Here is a 19,900-nt window from a genome sequence, read left to right as displayed (position 1 = left end):
ATAATGTTGTTCCCATTCCCAAACACTGGCACCGGTAAGAACAGGGCCAGTGCTTCTGTGAAAATCTGCTGGCGGAAGGGCCCACACCCGGCAGGGTTGTAGTGTGCTGGTAAGCTTACTGACACCATTGATTCTGGACCGGCACTCTTGTAATGAAGCCCTTTGACTATTAAGCATGTAAGTATTCTTAATGTAGGCTCCCAATGGCACTAGTGAGTAAATGCAAGTATCAAGTATATGTGACTTTATGTCCTTGTAAACTAATTGGACAGGCAGCAGTGTGCAATACACTAGTATTTGAGCAAAGTAGAATGCAATTTAGGAGGCCATTCAGTACTGTATTATCAAGGTAAATTCAGGAGATCTCATTAACTTCATTAAGTTTGAGATCCTTATTGGAAAGTAAAGTTTAAAGTTTTGCAAATATGGTGTTCTATTTACCTCATGGTTCACTCAGAATCAAGTAAGCAGGGACAAGCCAATCCATGTTCCCCGCAGATTTGGTTTAGATTCTTTGACTAAGTGGTTCATCTGTCCATCCAAATGTATGGTGTTGCAATATTTAGGAGAATTTTGAGAATGATAAACAGGAGAATTTAGAGGATAAAGGTTTAAGCTATTTTCTGGTACATTTGTTGGTTCATGGAGTGTATCAACATTCATCTGCTTCAGACAATGCTTAAGGTTTGGATATTAGAGAAAAAAGTCACATTGAAACTGACAACGCCTTCAAAGTGTTGGGTTTACACTTTAGACTATTAAATCTTTACTAGGATCTTCAGCAGCCCCACGTGTCCACGCAATAGCTACCTTGCATGTTTCAATTACAGCTGATGTAGATTATACAAATACATGATGCATAACATAGTGTCACTCCATGGACGCATTGCTTACCTTAAAGGAGATTTCGTACTGTTCACCACCCCATATCTCTAATCCTGTATCATAGCCACCTAGCTCCCAAAACCACTTCCGGTTAACCGCAAAGAGTCCACCAGCCATCACGGGAGATCTGCAAAAGAGTTAACATGCACTGTGTCAGGTCATATGTGATAGCCATGAGACATTTCAAAGCTAGGCACACTCTCCATCAACTGAACATGAAAGGCAGCATGTGCAATGCTGTGCAGGTTTCATCATGGCTGCAAACAATCCATATATCAACACATCTTGTGGAACTATTTGCCTCTTCTCTTTGAGAATTGGTATGTGTTGTTTTTTTTCTTACATAGATAAATGGTACAATGGTAGGTAAGGGGAACAGTTGATAGATAGATAAATAGATAGCTAGCTAGTTAGAAAGAAAGAAAGAAAGAAAGAAAGAAAGAAAGAAAGAAAGAAAGAAAGAAAGAAAGAAAGAAAGAAAGACAGACAGACAGACAGACAGATAGATAGATAGATAGATAGATAGATAGATAGATAGATAGATAGATAGATAGATAGATACCTAGATAGATAGATAGATAGATAGATAGATAGATAGATAGATAGATAGATAGATAGATAGATAGATAGATAGATAGATAGATTAGATAGATAGATAGATAGATAGATAGATAGATAGATAGATAGATACCTAGATAGATAGATAGATAGATAGATAGATAGATAGATAGATAGATAGATAGATTAGATAGATAGATACCTAGATAGGAAACAGAACACATTTGAGCCATATGTCCAACTTATATCTCCAAGCCATTCTTTCCCCATGGCTAATGAGCCGGTACCACAGCCTAGCCAGACTTTGCGTGCCGTAAGGAGGCTTGGGTGTACAAACTGCAGCAGCTCTACAGGGTGCAGCTTGACTGCCTGCTGGAAGCCATTTTATGAGCGAAGAAATCCTATTTCCATCGATGCTGCGAAATAAGAAATTACACATTGACGATTCCTCACCGTTTTTTTTTATGTTGTTTAAATATATCTCGTTCTTCTGTTTCAGTTTTATAGCTGTGATTCGAAAGTAAGTAAAGGTTAGGACGTGAAGAACGGCGGTTCCCGTGAAAGGCACTATGTCTTAAGTGCTGTATGCGCTACCATATGGAGGCGGGCACGCTCCGAATGCTGATTAACTCGGGGGCGCAAACCCGTGCAGCCCTCTCAGCAGGCAGGTGCCATCTCACGAGAGCGGAACTGTGACAAGTGCTGGCAGCAGACCATCTGCTTCCCCCCACAGGCCCTCGCGCGTCCTCGTGATTTGTAGTGCCGCTCGTGCCGGGACACGCGGGATTACATCCCTGCCCTTATATCTTGCGAACGCCTGCCTATTAACCTTCACCCGCTGATATGCCAAGTATGACTGAAGGCACGCTATGCTAATTGCTTCTTAAACCTTTAGCCGTCGTTGGTATGTGAGAAAAAATGAGTGTGCAAAGTATGTATCCATTAAGCAGGTTGTTATATCGTTTTAACCTTGCATTCTGTGCTCTTCGGTCTCTTCCTGCATCGACGTGATTTGAGGCACTGCTTAGATGGCTTGAAGTAGTCTGCACATCCCTGCTCGCTCTTATCTGCTGCATATAGGGGGCCTGAGCTTATATTTGCTGCATTGGGGCCTATTACTTCTCTTGCTCTGGTCTTTCTCATTTTGGTGTTTGAAGAGGCTACGAACGTGTGACCAACCCCCGAGTTCTCAATTTACCAAAGGGACAGAAGCAGCAGAAACGGCATTGCTGCCCAATGACATCATAGGACGTTGCATCACCAGACGTGCACTCGCCGATGACACACTACAATACGCGCAAGTGTGCACATATTATTTACTAATAGAGGCAAAGCGACGACTGCAGTTTCGCTCCCTTCCATTAGAGCTTCCAGGGTGCTGCCTTCCTATTGCACGAGTGTTGTCAATGTGTGCCAGGACCCGCCTCGGAGGGACCACCACAGGACACGGGCACTAACTTAATACCCACTCACTGCCATCTCATGCCAACAATAGGCCGACTACCAGATACCCTCATCATTATGTGCCTCGCGTGCTTCGGTGCTGTTAGAAAATCATATGTGAAGTGCAGCATCATGTATGCAAATTCTGTCATGTGTCATAACCTCTAATGGCAGGCGAAGTCATCATATGCACGACATAGAATCATCTCCCCAAAGTTCATCCAATGCCAGTGGCGGCTCCGAATCCCAAAGTGCTCCTATCTTGTGGACCATTATGCCTCATATGCTAGGTATACTTATCATATGCTGGGCACAGCTTCAAATAACTTGCTGATGCCAAGGTATGCAGTTGGTTTACCAGTCTCATACAAAATGGCACAACAGCCTTCAGATCAAGAGCCTGTTTCGTGCATGCATGTGGTAATGTGCATAGAGTGCTCATGACCTGCCTTGACCACATATGTCTACTAAACAAGGCCAGCGGCTAAATACAGCAGCATGCTTTTAATGTATGTTCATGGTATGGTATATATGCCTCACTGTGTGGTAGAGGACGGTATGGGGTGTAGTAGAACTTTAAGTAAGATGGATGTACACAGTGCATTCTAAAGGGAGTTGTGACTCCACATCTGTTCATGATTCGCAGTATGTTGTCTTGCAACATGTGACCATTGCCACAGTCATACACATGCCTACTGCAATAGTGATGTATAAAGAGACATGTCATTGAACATGCATAGATTTGGATTCGAAATGTGCCTACATTTGGGCGTTGCCAAAAGATACATATTTAGATGCAGTCTTGTGATGCATCACAACATGAAGGTCACGGACGGAGAAGGTTTGTGATCAGACACATAGCAATAGCAGAACTGTTGGAAACATGGGACGCAACTATACAGATATATGCACATGCTTCACAGAGTCTCATGACTCAGATCCTTTGGAAATAAAACAAATGTATGTGTTTATCAGCCAATTAACCTGTAACATATGATCTCTCTTCTGCGTTTAGAAGCCAATTAACCTGTAACATATGATCTCTCTTCTGTGTTTAGAAGCCAATTAACTTCTAAAATATGATATCTCTTCTGTTATGTGGCTGTATTGATTATGATTATGATAATGCCATCCACCATGCCATTACTCAGGTATGGCTTATATTGAGAGATGTATCCGGCAGTAGGAGGGCAGACGCATAAGTATACGTTTTTGGTGTAGGGTTGCATATCGTTTATGCAGCCCATGCACTGCAGAGAATTGGCTGCCACTGCAGCTGTCAAAAGGTGCCCCGTTGACCTCTGAACCTGCTCTTTGTGCTGGTAGAGCAGATGCTGCAGGCCAGTATACTGACACAGCAAGGCACATGTACACACTGTGCATTTGTCATGGAGCTTTATGAAAGGGGAATCTGATCAACAGATTTCCCTTTCAGAGATGGAATTACCTGCACTGTTTCATTATTTAATACAAATTAAAAAAAAAGCCATGGCTTCTATACCCTTGCCAGACTTCAATTCCTCACACTCCGAAAGTGTGAAGCTCGCCTTTACAGTTTCAGGCTCCCCCATATATCACAAGCACCCACTTAGGTTCACAAGTTCTCCCCTTAGAGCCTTGCCATCAATTCAAGTACACCAAGCCTCCTACAGACCGTTGCAACGTTTGCTTGGGGCGTCTTCCGGTGAGGCCAGTCTCTCGACATGACTTCCTTGGACCTTCCCATCTGTGCAGTCATCCATAGGAGGGAAGGGTGTTCCTCTTGCATGTGCCTCTCTATATTGGCAGAAACTACGAAGTACTTCAGGTTTACCTTGCTTACGGTGACTTTGCAATGTACGCAATTAATACCTGCATGCCTTATAACCTGGTCCCAGGGTATCATTCCAAATATGGACATTGCTTGTGGCATGCAACCCTCATGCACGTTTTAGGATGATGTTGGCAACGGGCCAACCACTGAATGTTGTTGCCAATGGCACTAGCACAAATTCGCCAGACTTGGTGGGTGCAGATGGTTTACACAGCATTCCTGATGGTGCCACTGTGCTGCCCCTTTGTGTAACACATATTATAACCCACTTTGTCAGACTGCTAAAAGGGGTGGTATTGGCAGAGAGGTCACTAGGGGGACGTGCAGAACTGGGGGACTTGTATGACAAGTGAGTTTAGATATGTAACCAACAAATATGATTTTACATTCCCATTGTCCCCAGGGCAAAGCGTTTGCCTTTGCTTTCTGCCCCAGCCCACATTTTTCCCACCACCCTCCAACCTGAAAAAGCTCACTCTCCTCCCACTTGACTGTCTTAACAGTGTCAGGTCAACATACTCCCAATCCTAGTGCCATAGGGGCCACATGGAGGGATGGGGGGTTGTAGTCTTCACTCACTGTGACTCCTCCGATGCTTATTTAATCTGTAATGAAAGGCACAGGGCAAGGCTCTCCCTCCCAACATCCCCTTGTCTCGCTCTTGTACATCCTGCCCCTTAGGTAGGTCCACCAACTGCTGTGAATCCTCCAAAGTCTGCCCTCTCCCTGAGGTTCCTTCTGACAGACATTCTCCTCCTCAGCACAGGTGCCTTATTGGGTGCAGACCACTTCCTCCTCAATGGACTACACCCAGGCAGATGCTGTCCAGCTCCTACTCTAGAATGATTTCTACAGCAGCCATTTCCTCCCACATGAACAGGCCTATGTCCTCCATGCTCCTCCTTCACGCCCCACTTCTCCCCCACCACCCTTGCCTCCCTAGGAAATGAACAAGAGTCCATGCCTCCTCTGTCTCTGGGCCTCTCCAGATGGCTCTGTCTTTGCCCACTCTCCCAGAATTTCTCTTGAGGCCACCATCACGGACTCAGCAGCATTCACTGCCAACTTGGAGGACTGCTGATGCAGCCTGGCATGGCCTGTGAACCTGCGCCAATGAAAAGCATCTGGTCACCACTCATGCAACAATGAGAATACTCCTGCAAGGCAACATGCAGTACCTCTGCACTCCTCCCACTTTCTTCCCCCCACAGTGTTGCCTGAATGCCATGGAAGAGTAATTAAACTCACTGGCCGATATTACGCAGCATTACACATGCTACCCGACAACTGATCAATGTAACATCAAGGGGCTGATTCATGGAATTATTTGCACACAAAAAAATGGGGATTTGAGCGCCATTCTGCCCGCAAATCGCCAGGGATTTGCAGGCAGAATGGCACACAAATGCCCGTTGTTCGGCGCAAATAATTCCATGAATCAGCCCCCAAGTGTTGAGTCGAGAAGACAAAAACAAAAATCACACATGCTGGAAGGAAACTGTTGAACATTTAACAGCTAGTGTTTTTGGGGATAACATTGTGGACCTGCTTTCATATAGATTGGTTATGTCAGATTTGGATTTTGATTTTAAAGAGAGGATTATAATCATATTTAATACACATGCAAGATATAGCGATTTGTCCTAAAACTGACAATGATTGCTTCTTGCTTAAAGAAATTACTTAAAAAATGAAGAACTCCTATTTGTAAGCCCAGCGTACTAGGCAGCACATTGTAAATGTAGTCTGTATTTACACTGTCAAACAGATCAAATCATTGTATGCAATATGCATTCACATACGGCTGAGATATAGCAAAACAATAGCACTCTCGAACGCACGTGTGTATCTTAATTTCAGCCAAAGGCAATTTAGTTAGGTGGTGCATTTCTCCATGCGAACAGTCTTTTAACGTGTCTAAGTGGGCACGGTTTCCAGACAGTACTCTCGGAATGCAAATCGTGTCCTTTTTCATAATACTGCAATATAGCCATATTGCCAGTTCTGATCATTTCGGATCATTCTTGAGTCTGTCCAGTAGACCAGTTCCCATAATGTAACAGAATGCCCATGTTACCAACCCCCGTGCAACTGCCGACGTCCCATAGAACTAGTCTCTATAACGAAACTGTAAGCAAATAACCTAATTTCAAATTGTCACCAGTACCTTGCTCACATATCAAAGCACCAGTGTGCTAATTAGAATTTAAATGCAAATGTCCAACCTACATCATATATCCAAATCAAATTGGCCTCATCAGATCACTAGTGTCCCTTAGACCTAATCATGACGAATGTAAACCCTCCTGTTGATAATCATTCCATTTTCTGATAGGTCACCTCTGCCCTTCCATATCTCAACAATGCATATGCTCCCCATCACAGACCCACTTTTATTTAAGGACTGAGCATACGTGTCATTACAACGAGCCTGTTCATACATACAAAAGATCCATTCTTGACTCAACATAGACAACCCCACTATTGCATCATGCATGAACAGGGAGCATACACTCATGCATTCATAATAGTTGGGACGATGGCAAGTGCTATCCTGCTCCCGACTTGTGGACTCGCTACAAATGTCAGTTATTGCCTGTAATCATTCCAGGGCATCCCGTGTGCCTATTGTAGGAGTGGGTTTGTAAGCGATATTCAATCAACACTACAGCTAAGTCAATGCCTAGCCTGGGATGCTGAGGAAAACCCTTATTGATGTATTTTTATATCCAGTTCAGTACTCTGGATGACAACCCTTGTATAACACCCCCCTCTTATAATCCCCCTGACCCCACTGAGCCAAGAAGTAGGTTTGTTTTGCAAATTAAAATGTTTATTTGGACAATTCAACAATATATATCTATCACACTTTATAAATAAATTGATAACTGATATCACACTTCAGAATACGACCGTGATCAACAATGTATAATGTTACATGGGTACACTGATTTGGTTACTTAGGAGTAGTGTAGAGGATGAGGTAGCTGAAAATGCTTGATGGTTTCAAGGAAATGCAAGGTGGAATAAAATGCAGTACAGAAATAACTTGTTATGATTTTAGCAAAAGGTAATATGATCACTTTTTCTCTTGACAATTCACTCCCCCCTATGCAATACAAGAAATGGAAGGAGAGCACACAGTCTTCAAGAATCCCAACAAATCACACTTTATAATGCAATACACAGTTCCAGTTCCCCCAGCAAGCTTAGAGAAAACATGGATGAGTTTTAAACACAGGCAAATTACTTTAATGTGGTTTGCAAGGAAGTGAAAAGGTGCTAAAATTGCTTTTAATTCCCTCTAGAGGTTCAGGGTAGGTGATGGCTACTTTATATTAGTTCAGGCTCACTTTAACAATACTCTATGAATGATCAGCAGATTGCAAACAAATTTTAGCAAAGAGAAGCAAAAAGCTGCTGATTTCTACAGATGAAGAAAGATGAAGAAATCGGGCCAAATCGCAAATCGTGGTAAATTTCGCGAGTGCGTGTCTCGCGATTACGGAAAAAGTATAGGGAGTAGGAAGTCGGTTCTAGGTTCGTTGGAAATTTCGTTCCTAGCCCAAACGGTTCAAGAGATACAGACAATTTAATAAAGGTAGATTTTCGGATTTAAAGTAAAACTCAAAATGACAGGTGACAGCTTGCAGCTGCAGAATTGACAGGTGACAGTTGTTCAGCTTTAAAAATGACAGATGACACGATTTCTAGGAGGCAGTTCTACTTAGGTTAAAATAGTTTGGATTAGATTATTTTAACTAAGAGATTGGGTTCTGCACAGTTCTGGCAGTACTCACAATATATTTTGGGCAGGAATGGGCCTCGCCACCGATGTGGTCAGGTTTTGGACTGGACTCCGGTTCTGGTCTCGGCACTTCACAGCGATCTGGGTCAGTTCTGCTCTCTGGGTCTGTCAAGCACCGGATCTGCTCACAACGGTCTGGTTTGTGGTTCTCTCAGGTTCCGGATACAGCACTGCTTTCTGGATACTGCTACAGGTTCTTGCAAAAATTCTTGGCAAATATTCAAACAGCTCGCCCGGCTGTTGAATAGTTTGGTTGGTTTTGAGGCCTGCTGAAGAGGATTCAGCTGGTGGATTCAGGCCTCTCTGCTACAAATTCTGGAGTTCATTTCTGCAACAGGTTCGGAAGATTGATGATTCGAAGTCTGGATCTCTGGATGTGAAGTCGTCGGTCAGCATGCTCCGCAGAAAATGGAATTGAATGTCTCTACCTGTCCCAGCAGTCTCTTTTTATGTGTTTTGAAAATGGGTGTGTGCCTGGGCCTAGCTAAGCCTGCCCCTCTCTACTTGTCATTGGCCCAATTCTCCCCTCTCCCATGATTGGGGGAAGGAAATGGATTGTCATCATGATGAGGTCTGTTTATGGGTCAGAGGATCCTTCCCTGGTCAATTTGCACACAAATCTATTTCTGACCCAAATAAATATTTATCTATTTACCATTTTTCTAATATTATAGGTCCAGTTAACATATTTTCTGTAGCACCAAACCATACGATCCCTGTCTTTGTACGATGTCGTGTCCACTGATGACAGAATTCTCCCCTTTTCATCCAGATAATGACCTCTAAACCTTTCCAGATTTTACACAATTGTGCACCAGGGATATGGGTTACAGATGATAAAGTGTCAGATTTTTAACATGCATACAGTTGGAGTAAAAACCTTTTTTCTACTACTATCCGCAGGAACATACCACAGGGTCCTAACACCTCTTAAAATGTGCACAGAAAAATCACAAGAATAATTATATTACTTATATAATTCTGACAAGTCCGTACTATGAATTATCCATCTTTTTAAAATGATGCCCTGGTCAAAAAGGGGTGTGGCTTCCCACATCACATGGCAGAATAACTGGTTTATCCACTTCCCCCAAGCCAGCTTGTTCACAGAAGCACAGCTGCCCCCCAGTTTCTGCCAAGAGGAAGCTATTTCACGATGCCCCCAATATAACATTTGCCTGAGTCCAGGACAAGGCTTTGTTCAACCTCCTGCAGTCTGCAGGTCCCCTCCCTTAATTCAATCAGAGAGGTGTCAACTCCTTTTGGCAAGGGGCAGCAGGATGCAGCTATGCCTGGGAAGAGTAGCTGAGCAGGTTTCAACTCCTGTCGGGGATAGTTGTCAGGCAGAATCCAGTTTCATTAAGCCAGGTTTCAGCAAAATGTCACTTTTTGTTCCCAGTTTAAATCAAACTTATAATTTTTACATATACATTAAATAATTACTTCCTTCAAGTCATTTCAGAATATAGTTTTACATTGTATCCACCTCTTAGCTAGTCTTTCCTTTGCCTGGTTTTGTTTCATTTGTTCAGTTTTACACAAAAGTCTGGTGGTTTTAAAATGCCGGCTTTCTGATAGTGGTGAGTACCGGTATTGCAACCATTTTTGGGATTAAGAAAATTAATTCCCCACAGTTCTGAGTTGCTTTTTGGCAATCAGCATTGCCATTCCCAATGGTTTCAGGCTACTGTGTGTTTAGCCCAATGGCGGTTTTAGGCAGTGCCCTCCTGTGCTCACCACATAGGCAAAAATGGTTGGCAGCCTATTCTTCATGTTTTCCCTGTGCACTCTCTGGGGAGTTCTGGCCATCATGATGTTTTCCATGCCAGTACTGCAGAGTTTTATGGTAGGGCTTGGATGCATGGGTAAAAACATCCCACATGTTGTAGCAACACAAGACATCCTCTGACATGTCCACTGGGTGCACACACACCAGTGCACATGGTGGGGTTCTAGCAGGTTCTTCTGCACTCACTTTAAGTGAAATCGCGCTTTCATAACTGACACATTTTTATCACTCTATTTTGGGGTAGGTGTAGTTTTGTCTGTGTGTGTGTGTGTGAGAGAGAGAGAGAAAGGTGGGCCGTGTACACAAGTTTGACATTGTGGGGTGGTCTAGATTACACGTATACATAATGTCAGAGTGTTAGGAGTGTGTATCCTTCAACACGCACACCTCAGGCCATTTCGACAGCAAATCTCACAGAGAGAACCTGACATCTCTCGACGGTGTCCATTGTCGGCCCACTGGAATGCTCATATGTCACCTAACAACTGTTGTTATGTGCATTTGGAAGCATAGGTGAGTGCTTCCAGAGTGCTAACCAAGGTCGCTTCCAATGAGCAGTTGTTGGAGGTGTTCCCTGGCTGGGCATTGTCAGCCTTACTACTAAATAAAGAATCCAATGTTTTGTGGTCAAGCCTGCCTCAGTATCATTCATAACAGAGAGTTAGTGACTTTGTCGCATCACGTATCCGGCCGTATTCAAGACTCTTAATTCACATTGCTGCATCCTCCTTCTCACCAACATACTTAACTCCTTTATTGTTTTATTCTGTGATAGTTTGCAGGACCTCTCTCATTGAGCACTATCTATGAAATTATTGATATTGATATTGATATTTTATTTCTATTGTGCTCGTACACAAGTGTTTCAGAGTGCAACAAGGCAAGGGAGGGGAACAGAGGATAGTAAAACAGCGATCTTACTAGGCCCAGTGACATTGAGAACGTGCAAGTGCATGGGAGAGGGGGTTGGCCACTACGGCTGTAGAGGAAGGGCCGGGTGAGCCCCCACAGATGAACGCTGCCCCCAGGGGTGAATACGGGTGGGGAGGGGAAAAAAAATCAGAGGGAAGGGGGAGGCGGGAGGGGGTTTGGGGACCTGGGGCCCACTAGACCACCAGGGATTTTGTAAAAAATGGTGTCCTTGGAAAGGGGGGTTCCCCCCTTTCCAAGGACACCACATATATGAGGCATTGCTGGTCACGGATTGGCGCAGAGCGCTCGATCCGTGACCAGCAACCCACTAGACCACCATGGATCCGTTTGTGAGGGGGAGGGAGCTGACTCAAGTAAGCAGCCCTCTCCCCCCTCCTGGCCCCCAAAGCATGCATGAGAACCCTGGGGCAGATGGCTGACCATCTGCCCCAGGGGAATGAAAAAAAATAAATTGAAATTATGTGGAGAGGGGGGGGACACCCCAAAAGGTGGGGCAGGACCCCCAATAGATGGGGCAGTAGGTAGGGGCAAATGGAGGTGGGGTGTACCTCACGCAGCCGTTTGGAGGAGGCCCAGGGAGGCCTGCATGAGGTGTGTCCCCCAGCCATTGGGGGTTGGGGGGGCACCCCAAAAGGTGGGGCAGGACCCCCAATAGATGGGGCAGTAGGGTTTGGGCACCCTGGGGGCAGATAGCCACACTAATGTGCCCATCTGCACCAAGCGAAGTTGGGTAAACAAAAAAAAATATACAAAATCACAGGCTGCTTTTTAGTGGGGGCTGAGGGCCACCCTAAATTGGCAGTGAATGATGTACCGCAACGGGGGGTGGCCCTCAGCCCCCCCCACCCCAAATGGAGGGCCCCACCTCATGCAACCCTTCCTGGCGGCAGGTAGGGGGGGGCCCACCTCTTGCATCCCTCCCTGCATGGAAGGGGGAGAAGTGGGAAAGTGCGAAGCAGAGGAGAAACAGATAAATAACAATAAATAAATAATAAAGGCAACAAACAGTGGTAGTTTAGCCAGCAATTTGCAAGTGCTAGGTTTAAGGCAGCAGACAGGGTAGGTCTGATAAGTGCAGGAAGAAAAGGGGGGGCAGTATGGGTACAGATACAGACCAAAGTGCAAGGGGTGGCCCGGAGGAAGTACGGGAGGGTTGCAGAGTGAGCAGGTACCTGGGCCCGGAGGACAGAGGGTGGCCAGGTGCACGGTGCCAAGAGAGAGCAGATCAGCAGGGGAGATGGGGAGCGAAGGCAGAAGAAAAGAGGAAGGTATTGAAGTGCTTCCGGAACCGGAGATGGTTAGGGAGTGGCAGGGAGTCTGTTCCAGAGGGAGGCCCCAGCCAAAGACAGAGATCTTCCCCCAGCTTGTTTCTTTGAAAAACAACTGACCCTGAGGGAGTTGGAGGTAGAGGAGCGAAGAGCTTGAGAGGGGAGGTCTTTGCTGAGGGATAGCTGAAGGTATTTTGGACCCAGGCCCCAGAAAGCCTTGTGGACAATGCAGAGGGTTTTGAATTTAATCCTTGCATCCACTGGGAACCAATGGAGAGATTTCACAGCTGGAGAGATACAATCCCAGGGCTTGAGGCCAAGGACACGTCTTGCAGTCGAGTTCTGGATTAGTTGCAGAGGGCGGTGAGTAGAGGCAGATAGATTTAGAAAGAGGCTGTTACAATAGTCCAAGCTATAGAGAACCAGAGCTTGGGATACCATGAGCTTCTGGGGGAAGGAGAGGAAAGGCAGAGTACCTTTGAGGAGGAGCAGTCAGAAATGTGACTTTTTAGAGTCCTCAGAGATTTGGATGGAGAAGGAAAGGGTGGAGTTAAATATGACCCCGAGGTTATTAGCCTCACAGGTGATAGTAGGAGGAGGGCCAAGGGAGGCCGGCCATAGAGTGAGGGGAAAGGATGGTGAAGGTGTGCAGACGAGGAGGATCTCCGTCTTGCTGGCATTCAGACAAAGATCATTGGCGGCACACCAATCTTGAATCGCAGTTAGGCAATCAGAGATGAGAGAGGGAGAGGAGGTGGCAGAGGGCAGCCTGAAAATGAGTTGAGTATCATCAGCGTAGCACTGGACATTTGTGGAGAAAGTGGCAATGCAGTGGGGGCGAGTTGCAAGGTATCGGTTGAAAAGCCAGGGCGAGAGGTTAGACCCCTGGGGAACACCACAGGTAAAGAGGAAGATAGATGAAAGGAAGGACCCAAGTTGGACCTGGGAGGGATGATCTGAGAGGAAAGAGGTCAGCCAGGCCAGAGCCTGATCAGTGATACCCAGGTTTTCACGGAGATGGTTGAGCAGGTTGGTATGGTTGACCGTGTCGAAGGCAGGAGAGAGATCGAGGAGGATGAGGACAGAGGGAATGTTAGAGTCAAGGTTGGAGAGCAGATCTTCATGGATGTTCAGGAGAGCAGTTTATGTGCTTCTGGCAGCTCTGAAGCAGCCAGACTGGTGGTCATGGAGACAGCCAAAAGAATTGGAATGAAGGTTAAGCTGAGAAATTGTCAACTTTTCCAGGAGTTTGCCAAGAAAGGGAGTAATGGAAATTGGGCGATAGTTAGCTGGACAAGAAGGATCAGCTGTGGGTTTCTTGAGAAGAGTATGCATAAAGGAGTGCTACAGAGGGGATGGGAAGGATCCTGAGGCAAAGGAGTGGTTGCAAAAATCAGCAAGGGCCGGAGCGAGGGTGTCAATGTGGTCCTTGATGGTTTTAGAGGGACAGGGATGAACCTGTTTTGACAAGGCTTTTATAGATTGCATGTGTGATTATGTGTGTGGGAAGTAAGTAACTGTGGGTGAGTTAGTGTGTGTCAGTTTGCATGTATGTCAGCCTGCATGAGCATATCTTAGTGTTGGTATGAGAGTGTGTGAAACATGTTGCAGCTTTTAATGGGAGTGCATGATTAGATGTGTGGGGATCTTAATGCAAGTGTGTGAGTGTATTCTCTAGTTGACGGGAGCCGGATTAAATGAGTGTCTAATGACCTGATTCACAGAGCATTTTCCTTTGGATTGCGCCATTATAAAACGTGTCTGTGAAACAGGCCTTATGTGAATAGTAACTTTTGTAAGGCGTGTATCCCTCCCAATAAGGAATTAGTGGAAGCATTGTCTGAAAACCTCTTGTCATGGTCAGACTGACTTGACAAACATTTGTGATCGGATACTGTCAGGCGCCAGTTGCTTTTTGTTGAAGAATAATGGATGCTGGTAACATCTGTAGTACTCACTGGTTGAAGGACTTACTGATGCACATGCCTGTTTCAGGCTGGTCACCACAAGGTGCTCTTGAACATTGGGCAGTGTTACTTGAGCAACTCAATGTTCAAACCTGAGTTTTTGGTCATTTCCTCTTACACAGTTTGCGTGATACACAAGATTAATTCACTGACTTGATCCTCTTCACGATACACATTACTAGAAGTCGGAATTATAGCACACCCAACACTTGTATGGCAGACTCTAATGCCTCATTCCAAACTCCCCAAATAGTTTGGGCTAACTCCAACAATAAGTCATGTCAGCGTTTGCTATATAACTTGAATGTTTCCCTCCAAAGTTGGTTGTCCCACTAAGTTGGCAGATATTTCTTGCCCGAGAAAATGCCAGATCTTGCTGCAGGTACCTTATAACATTCCTCCAGCAATGCTCAAGATTGCTGAAGGTTTCCCAAAGATAAGATCAGCAGAAAAGATCATGTAGTATCAGATTTTTTACAGACATTTAAGGACTTGTGTCAGCTCTTTGTGAAAGACACCCAACTCAAGATGAAGTAGAGTTTCAGTTTGGGGTTAACACCTGGCACATGGTCCTATTGGAATGCAACAACTATGTATTGAATCTTAGACATTCAGGCCACAATCATGAGTCTCCCAAAATGGGGACAAATATTTTGGGATTGGAGAGACTAAATTAAAAATGTCTAAAGATGGTATATATTTAACGGGTGTGTCAATATTCCCTTTACTGCAGAGTAACCTAAAACCTGTACATCTCCAAACTCACTTTCCATTATCCAAATAAAGGCACAATGGCCCTCATTACAAGTTTGGAGGTAGCCATGCCTGTAATACAGACAGGCTACCTCCGAACTTGCAAACAAATCCGGCACCCGCGAATGGGCAATTACCGGGTCATGCCGAGTTTGGCGGACCCGGTAATTGCCCATTCGCAGGTGCCGGTAATAAAGGACTCCCCATCCCCATTCGGCCCCATAAGGCTCAATGGGAATGGGGAGGGTGGTAGCACCGGTACCGTTAATAAAGGTACTGGTATTACTAACAAGTTCTGCTCGCGGGTGCCGGTACAGCCACCTAGTCAGACCAGTTGGCTGCAAGGGCACCCTCGAGCAGAACTCGTTGTATGGTGGTATGGTACCAACAGTGCTGGTAGCGATACCGGCGCCGTTGTTGCCTTACCGCTATACTCGTAATGAGGCCCAATGAGACTGAAACAGTTAGAAAAGCAGCACAAAATGATCAACAGATGACATACTAGAAAACAGGAAATTTCTTCAAGCGTGTTCCTACTTCACAGTATCTAACCATTCCTTTCCAAGAGAATCAGATTACATACCTTAGTGGTAGCTTTCCATCTCTTAGGTAAACCTCCCATGTTTATGTTCATTTTAGGAATTCTACTGAGTGTTTTCCAGATGAAAGTGAAATCTATCAATGAATCTTACTTTTATACAACTCTCATGTGACTACAAGTAGAGTTATTATTTTCTAGCCCGCGACTCCTGAGGGTTCTTCATGGTAACAAGACAATCCATATATAGACACATGCATATATTTATTTTTGACTATTCAGAGTCCATCTGCACACCAGCAAAAAATAGACAACATGGTCCCCCAAAAAAAAGAAACAAACAAATGCATTGAATTTTGCACATGGAAATTTGCACATGGAATACTAAGAAGCAGTTTTCATGGTCTTTCCTTTAAACACCTACTTAGCATTAGAATATGGCTTTCATGCCCGCTCAGGAGGGCAGACATGGCCAGTAATGATACTTCCACCATTTTGGTTCTCACAATCCCTCTCTTTCTTTCCTGTCCCCTCCACTTCTTCTGGAGCAAAGCACTTTGGGTGTAACATGAGAAGGGCAAAGTCTACTTGTGATTAATTCAACATTCCACAGGGGAAAAGTGCGCTCGCTGGGGCTTTTTTAAAGAATGAATGATGAGGCCGTTCTCGTGCACATTTTCCATGCTCACCGCACAGCAGAAAAATAGTCATGTACTCTGGGAGGACACAGCTTAACAGCTTACCAGCGCCTCCCTCCCCTGTAATGTGTAGCTGACACCTGACAGCCATGGGTACATCAAAAGCCTTTGGCCATGGGCAGCCTCATTAGAATTTCAAGCACCCATGGATTTGCATTTCCATTGTGAAACCTTGCTGGTGCCGGCGAATAATGGAGGATGTTAAATAGCAGGCCTCAGAGAATGCCTCTGTGCAGGAAGTGACAATAGAGACCGGAAACCCTTTGTAATGCAATATGTCAACTTGGTACTAACACCCCTCTTTGGTATGAAAGCGCAGTGAATGTCCTGTCTGGAACTACTCCTTTCAGAGCAGGGAGGTACATGAATTGTAGGAGATGAAAATCTGCCTGTAACCCTCTACTTCAAAGGAGGCCCATGTTGTGATCAAGCATCGCATAGGGCTCAGTTAATTAGGGAGACACTTTGATGTACAGCTGCCAGGAAGATGCGTGGGACTTAGAAGTATATGTTGTCATCCTTCCCCTGTCTATTGCAAGCGCCATGGTTCTGACCTGAAACATCACTGAATATTGTTGGTGGGGACCCAGGATTGGTTCATTAAGGTGGGCTTAGCCTGCACCAATCACTGGGGCCCATGTGGCTTTAAAAGAGGACTGAACCCCCCACTGATTTGATCATCTGATGACTTTGCAACAAGTAAAAAGGTCTCATTTGGACCCGAGCTGAAGGTACAGTCTACCTTACATCTTCCGCCAGTAAAGGAAGGCCGGGAGTTCCAAGAGGGAAGCAAAATCCCTCCCCTAAACAGGGAACAGAGGGAGATACCACACTCTGAGAACCCATCCAGCAGCTCCAGAACCAGTACCAAGCCAGCACACAGCGTGCCCTGCTAGGTTCTGACAGCAAGCTTCCTAGGTGGGACGTGCCAGATAGTCTCTGGACAAAGGACAAGGCCATTGCCTGCTAGTACCAGTCTGAGCTTTTGGCCGTCCACCTTAAAAGGACACAAGCCCTGTGAAGAATCTAAGAGGAGTGACACACTAATATCATCCAGCATCCAACTTTTTAAGGACAATTCCGAGACAGTCGAGTCCTTGAATCTCATTCGGCTGCACCTTTGACTGTTGTAATACCGCAGTCACCAGAGCAGTCCGAGATGCCCCGACCAGCATTCCAGATCTGCCAACCAGCACAGAGGCAACAATTCTTGTCCCTGAGCTGCCGCGCTGGACAGCCTGCAGACGTCCACCCTGCCTCGCTTTCCGAACTGCCTGCCGCCTGGTACCTGCAGCTTTCTCCCACCACTAACTCTTTCTCTTTGGCTGTGAAGTGCCCTGGAACCAACTCGACACTGTCGAGCACCAAGAACTTCTTAAGCACCAGGTACATTGTGGTTCTGCTCCCCTGTTCCTTCTCCGGAGGCCGCTATAGACAGTTAAAACCCTTTGCCTCTTTGTTGCTGAAACCAAATAATCTTGTACTCTAAGACTGATTACTTTACCAACTACCTTCCTGTCAGTATCCAGAGTTCATCCCTTTCCTTTGTGAAACTGTCTGTCCTCTGTGTTACTTTACAGTGGGTGTTGTAATTGAAGTGTGCTAGAACAGTCAGTTGCAGTAATAATAAAGTAGAGATTGTTATACAACCTAAACTGGACAGTCCCTTTTATCATTGGGTAATGTATTTTCACTGTTTTGCAACTAACCAAAGATCCACAACCTAACAGAGATAAGCCAGCTGTTCCGTCGACGATACCAAAATTGGACAAGTAAGTCTTATAATTGAGTTGTATTCCAATCTCTTTGGATCCCATGTGTACTAGTTGTGTGGGGTTGATTGATGGTTTAGAAACAGATATTCATCCCTCGACCACTGGTGCCCCGGAAGTTGATTCGGCGCATTGGTGGCAAGTGGTCGGATCAGTTAGAGCCTTACGCACAGCTTAGTTACCCAATGATAAAAGTACTGTTGCAGGCAAAGTTTAGTTACTGCAAGGAAATAGTAATAGTCATGGAGCTTGGCATGGAGACTATAAAAGGCATGGCCAAGGATGTCCTTCACGTCTTATGTCAAGAGAGGGGACATTCCCTGTAAGTGATTTCAATCCGGCACAAACCTAAGTCAATGCTTAGCAGGCAATGCACAACTGAAATTCTTATTTATTTTTGTCTAAAAGTTCTTTTATTCTGAACGATGTATCACTCATATCACACCCCTCTCCTGGAACCCCTCCGGTCACACTGAACTAGGAATTAGGCTGGTTTGCAAAGTTAAAATATTTATTTATGTATTTATAATTTAATCAGACTATGTTTTAATGGGTACACAATGATCACCAATGGGGTGATTTAACGCTAAATAATCTCTTTAATACACAAGGAGTAATAGTGAGCAAAACAATTCAGCACAGAAATAATACTTTTGTGTGTGTTTAGGTCAGATAGCACTGTGGTTAAAGGTTCCCCCTGCCCACCCCTCAACCCCCAATAGGCAATGTAAAGAGATAGGAGGAGAGAACAGTTATTCAGGAATGGCAGAATTCAAACAAAATAGCAATCCCACTTTCCCCCAGAAAACATAAGAGAAAACAGAATGGACTGTCAAGCTGTCTGAATGGCTTTTAAAGTTATCTTGAGAATGGATTGGGCAAAAACACTAAATATGGTTTAAATTGCTGAAATTGTTGTAATTCTTATGGGAGCTGCTTCGGATAGTTGCACACAAACACAAGCAATGATTCATTACCAAGAAACAATTTGAAATCTTAAAATTCAGGTTGGGAGCAATCATAAACTGTTTTACACGTGTAAGAATTTCCGTGAAACGAAATTTGCGGCAAAATTTTCACTGCGCGATAATCGCGATAACGGGATAACTGTAAGGATTTTAGATGTGATTTAAAGCTGTGGATGTTAGCTACAAGCAGAAGTTGAAATGTTGTTTCTAGCACAAAAACTGAGCAAGTTATGGACGCTTTAGTGGAGGTCGTTTTTTCCGAGATAGGTACAAGAATGGGAAATGTGAATGTGCTTTTAAAATGACAAAAAGGATTTCTTACACTAGAGCATAACTATGAAGGCAACAAATACCACATAGGAACACAGCCACTTGATCAGGGCGACTGCCTGCAGTGGTCCCGCATTCTTCAGATGAGAAAATATCAGCGCAGATATAGTTTTAACAAAACTAACACAGGACGAAGATAGGGGGGATTGGATAGATAGTTCAGGCAATTCAAAAGTACTCCTAACAATTCAAGTTCTGAAGACAAGATAGGATGGATTTAAGATAAGGATTGGACTAAGCAAGGTACATATTCTAGTGACGCAGTTCTATCTATAGATACTCACTAGATATGTTTCAAACGGAACCGTCAGGATTCTGGTCAGGGATTCTGGTCAGGGATTCTGGTCAGGATAGACTGCTGGACACATCGGATTTAG

General features: G+C 44.7%; 1 protein-coding gene across 1 annotated transcript in view; it reads right to left on the bottom strand.

Annotated features, from left to right (window-relative positions):
- The window catches only part of GALNTL6 (polypeptide N-acetylgalactosaminyltransferase like 6), a 2,999,321-nt gene that overhangs the window by 280,672 nt on the left and 2,698,749 nt on the right, over positions 1–19,900 (bottom strand). The window contains exon 9 of the mRNA XM_069631416.1: positions 895–1,012. Within this exon, the coding sequence (XP_069487517.1) occupies positions 895–1,012 (118 nt within the window). The remainder of the gene's footprint in view (positions 1–894; positions 1,013–19,900) is intronic.

Source organism: Ambystoma mexicanum, chromosome 6q, assembly GCF_040938575.1.
Source record: "Ambystoma mexicanum isolate Mex_15411 chromosome 6q, UKY_AmexF1_1, whole genome shotgun sequence".
Lineage (NCBI taxonomy): Eukaryota > Metazoa > Chordata > Amphibia > Caudata > Ambystomatidae > Ambystoma > Ambystoma mexicanum.
This window is presented reverse-complemented; position numbering and strand designations above follow the sequence as displayed.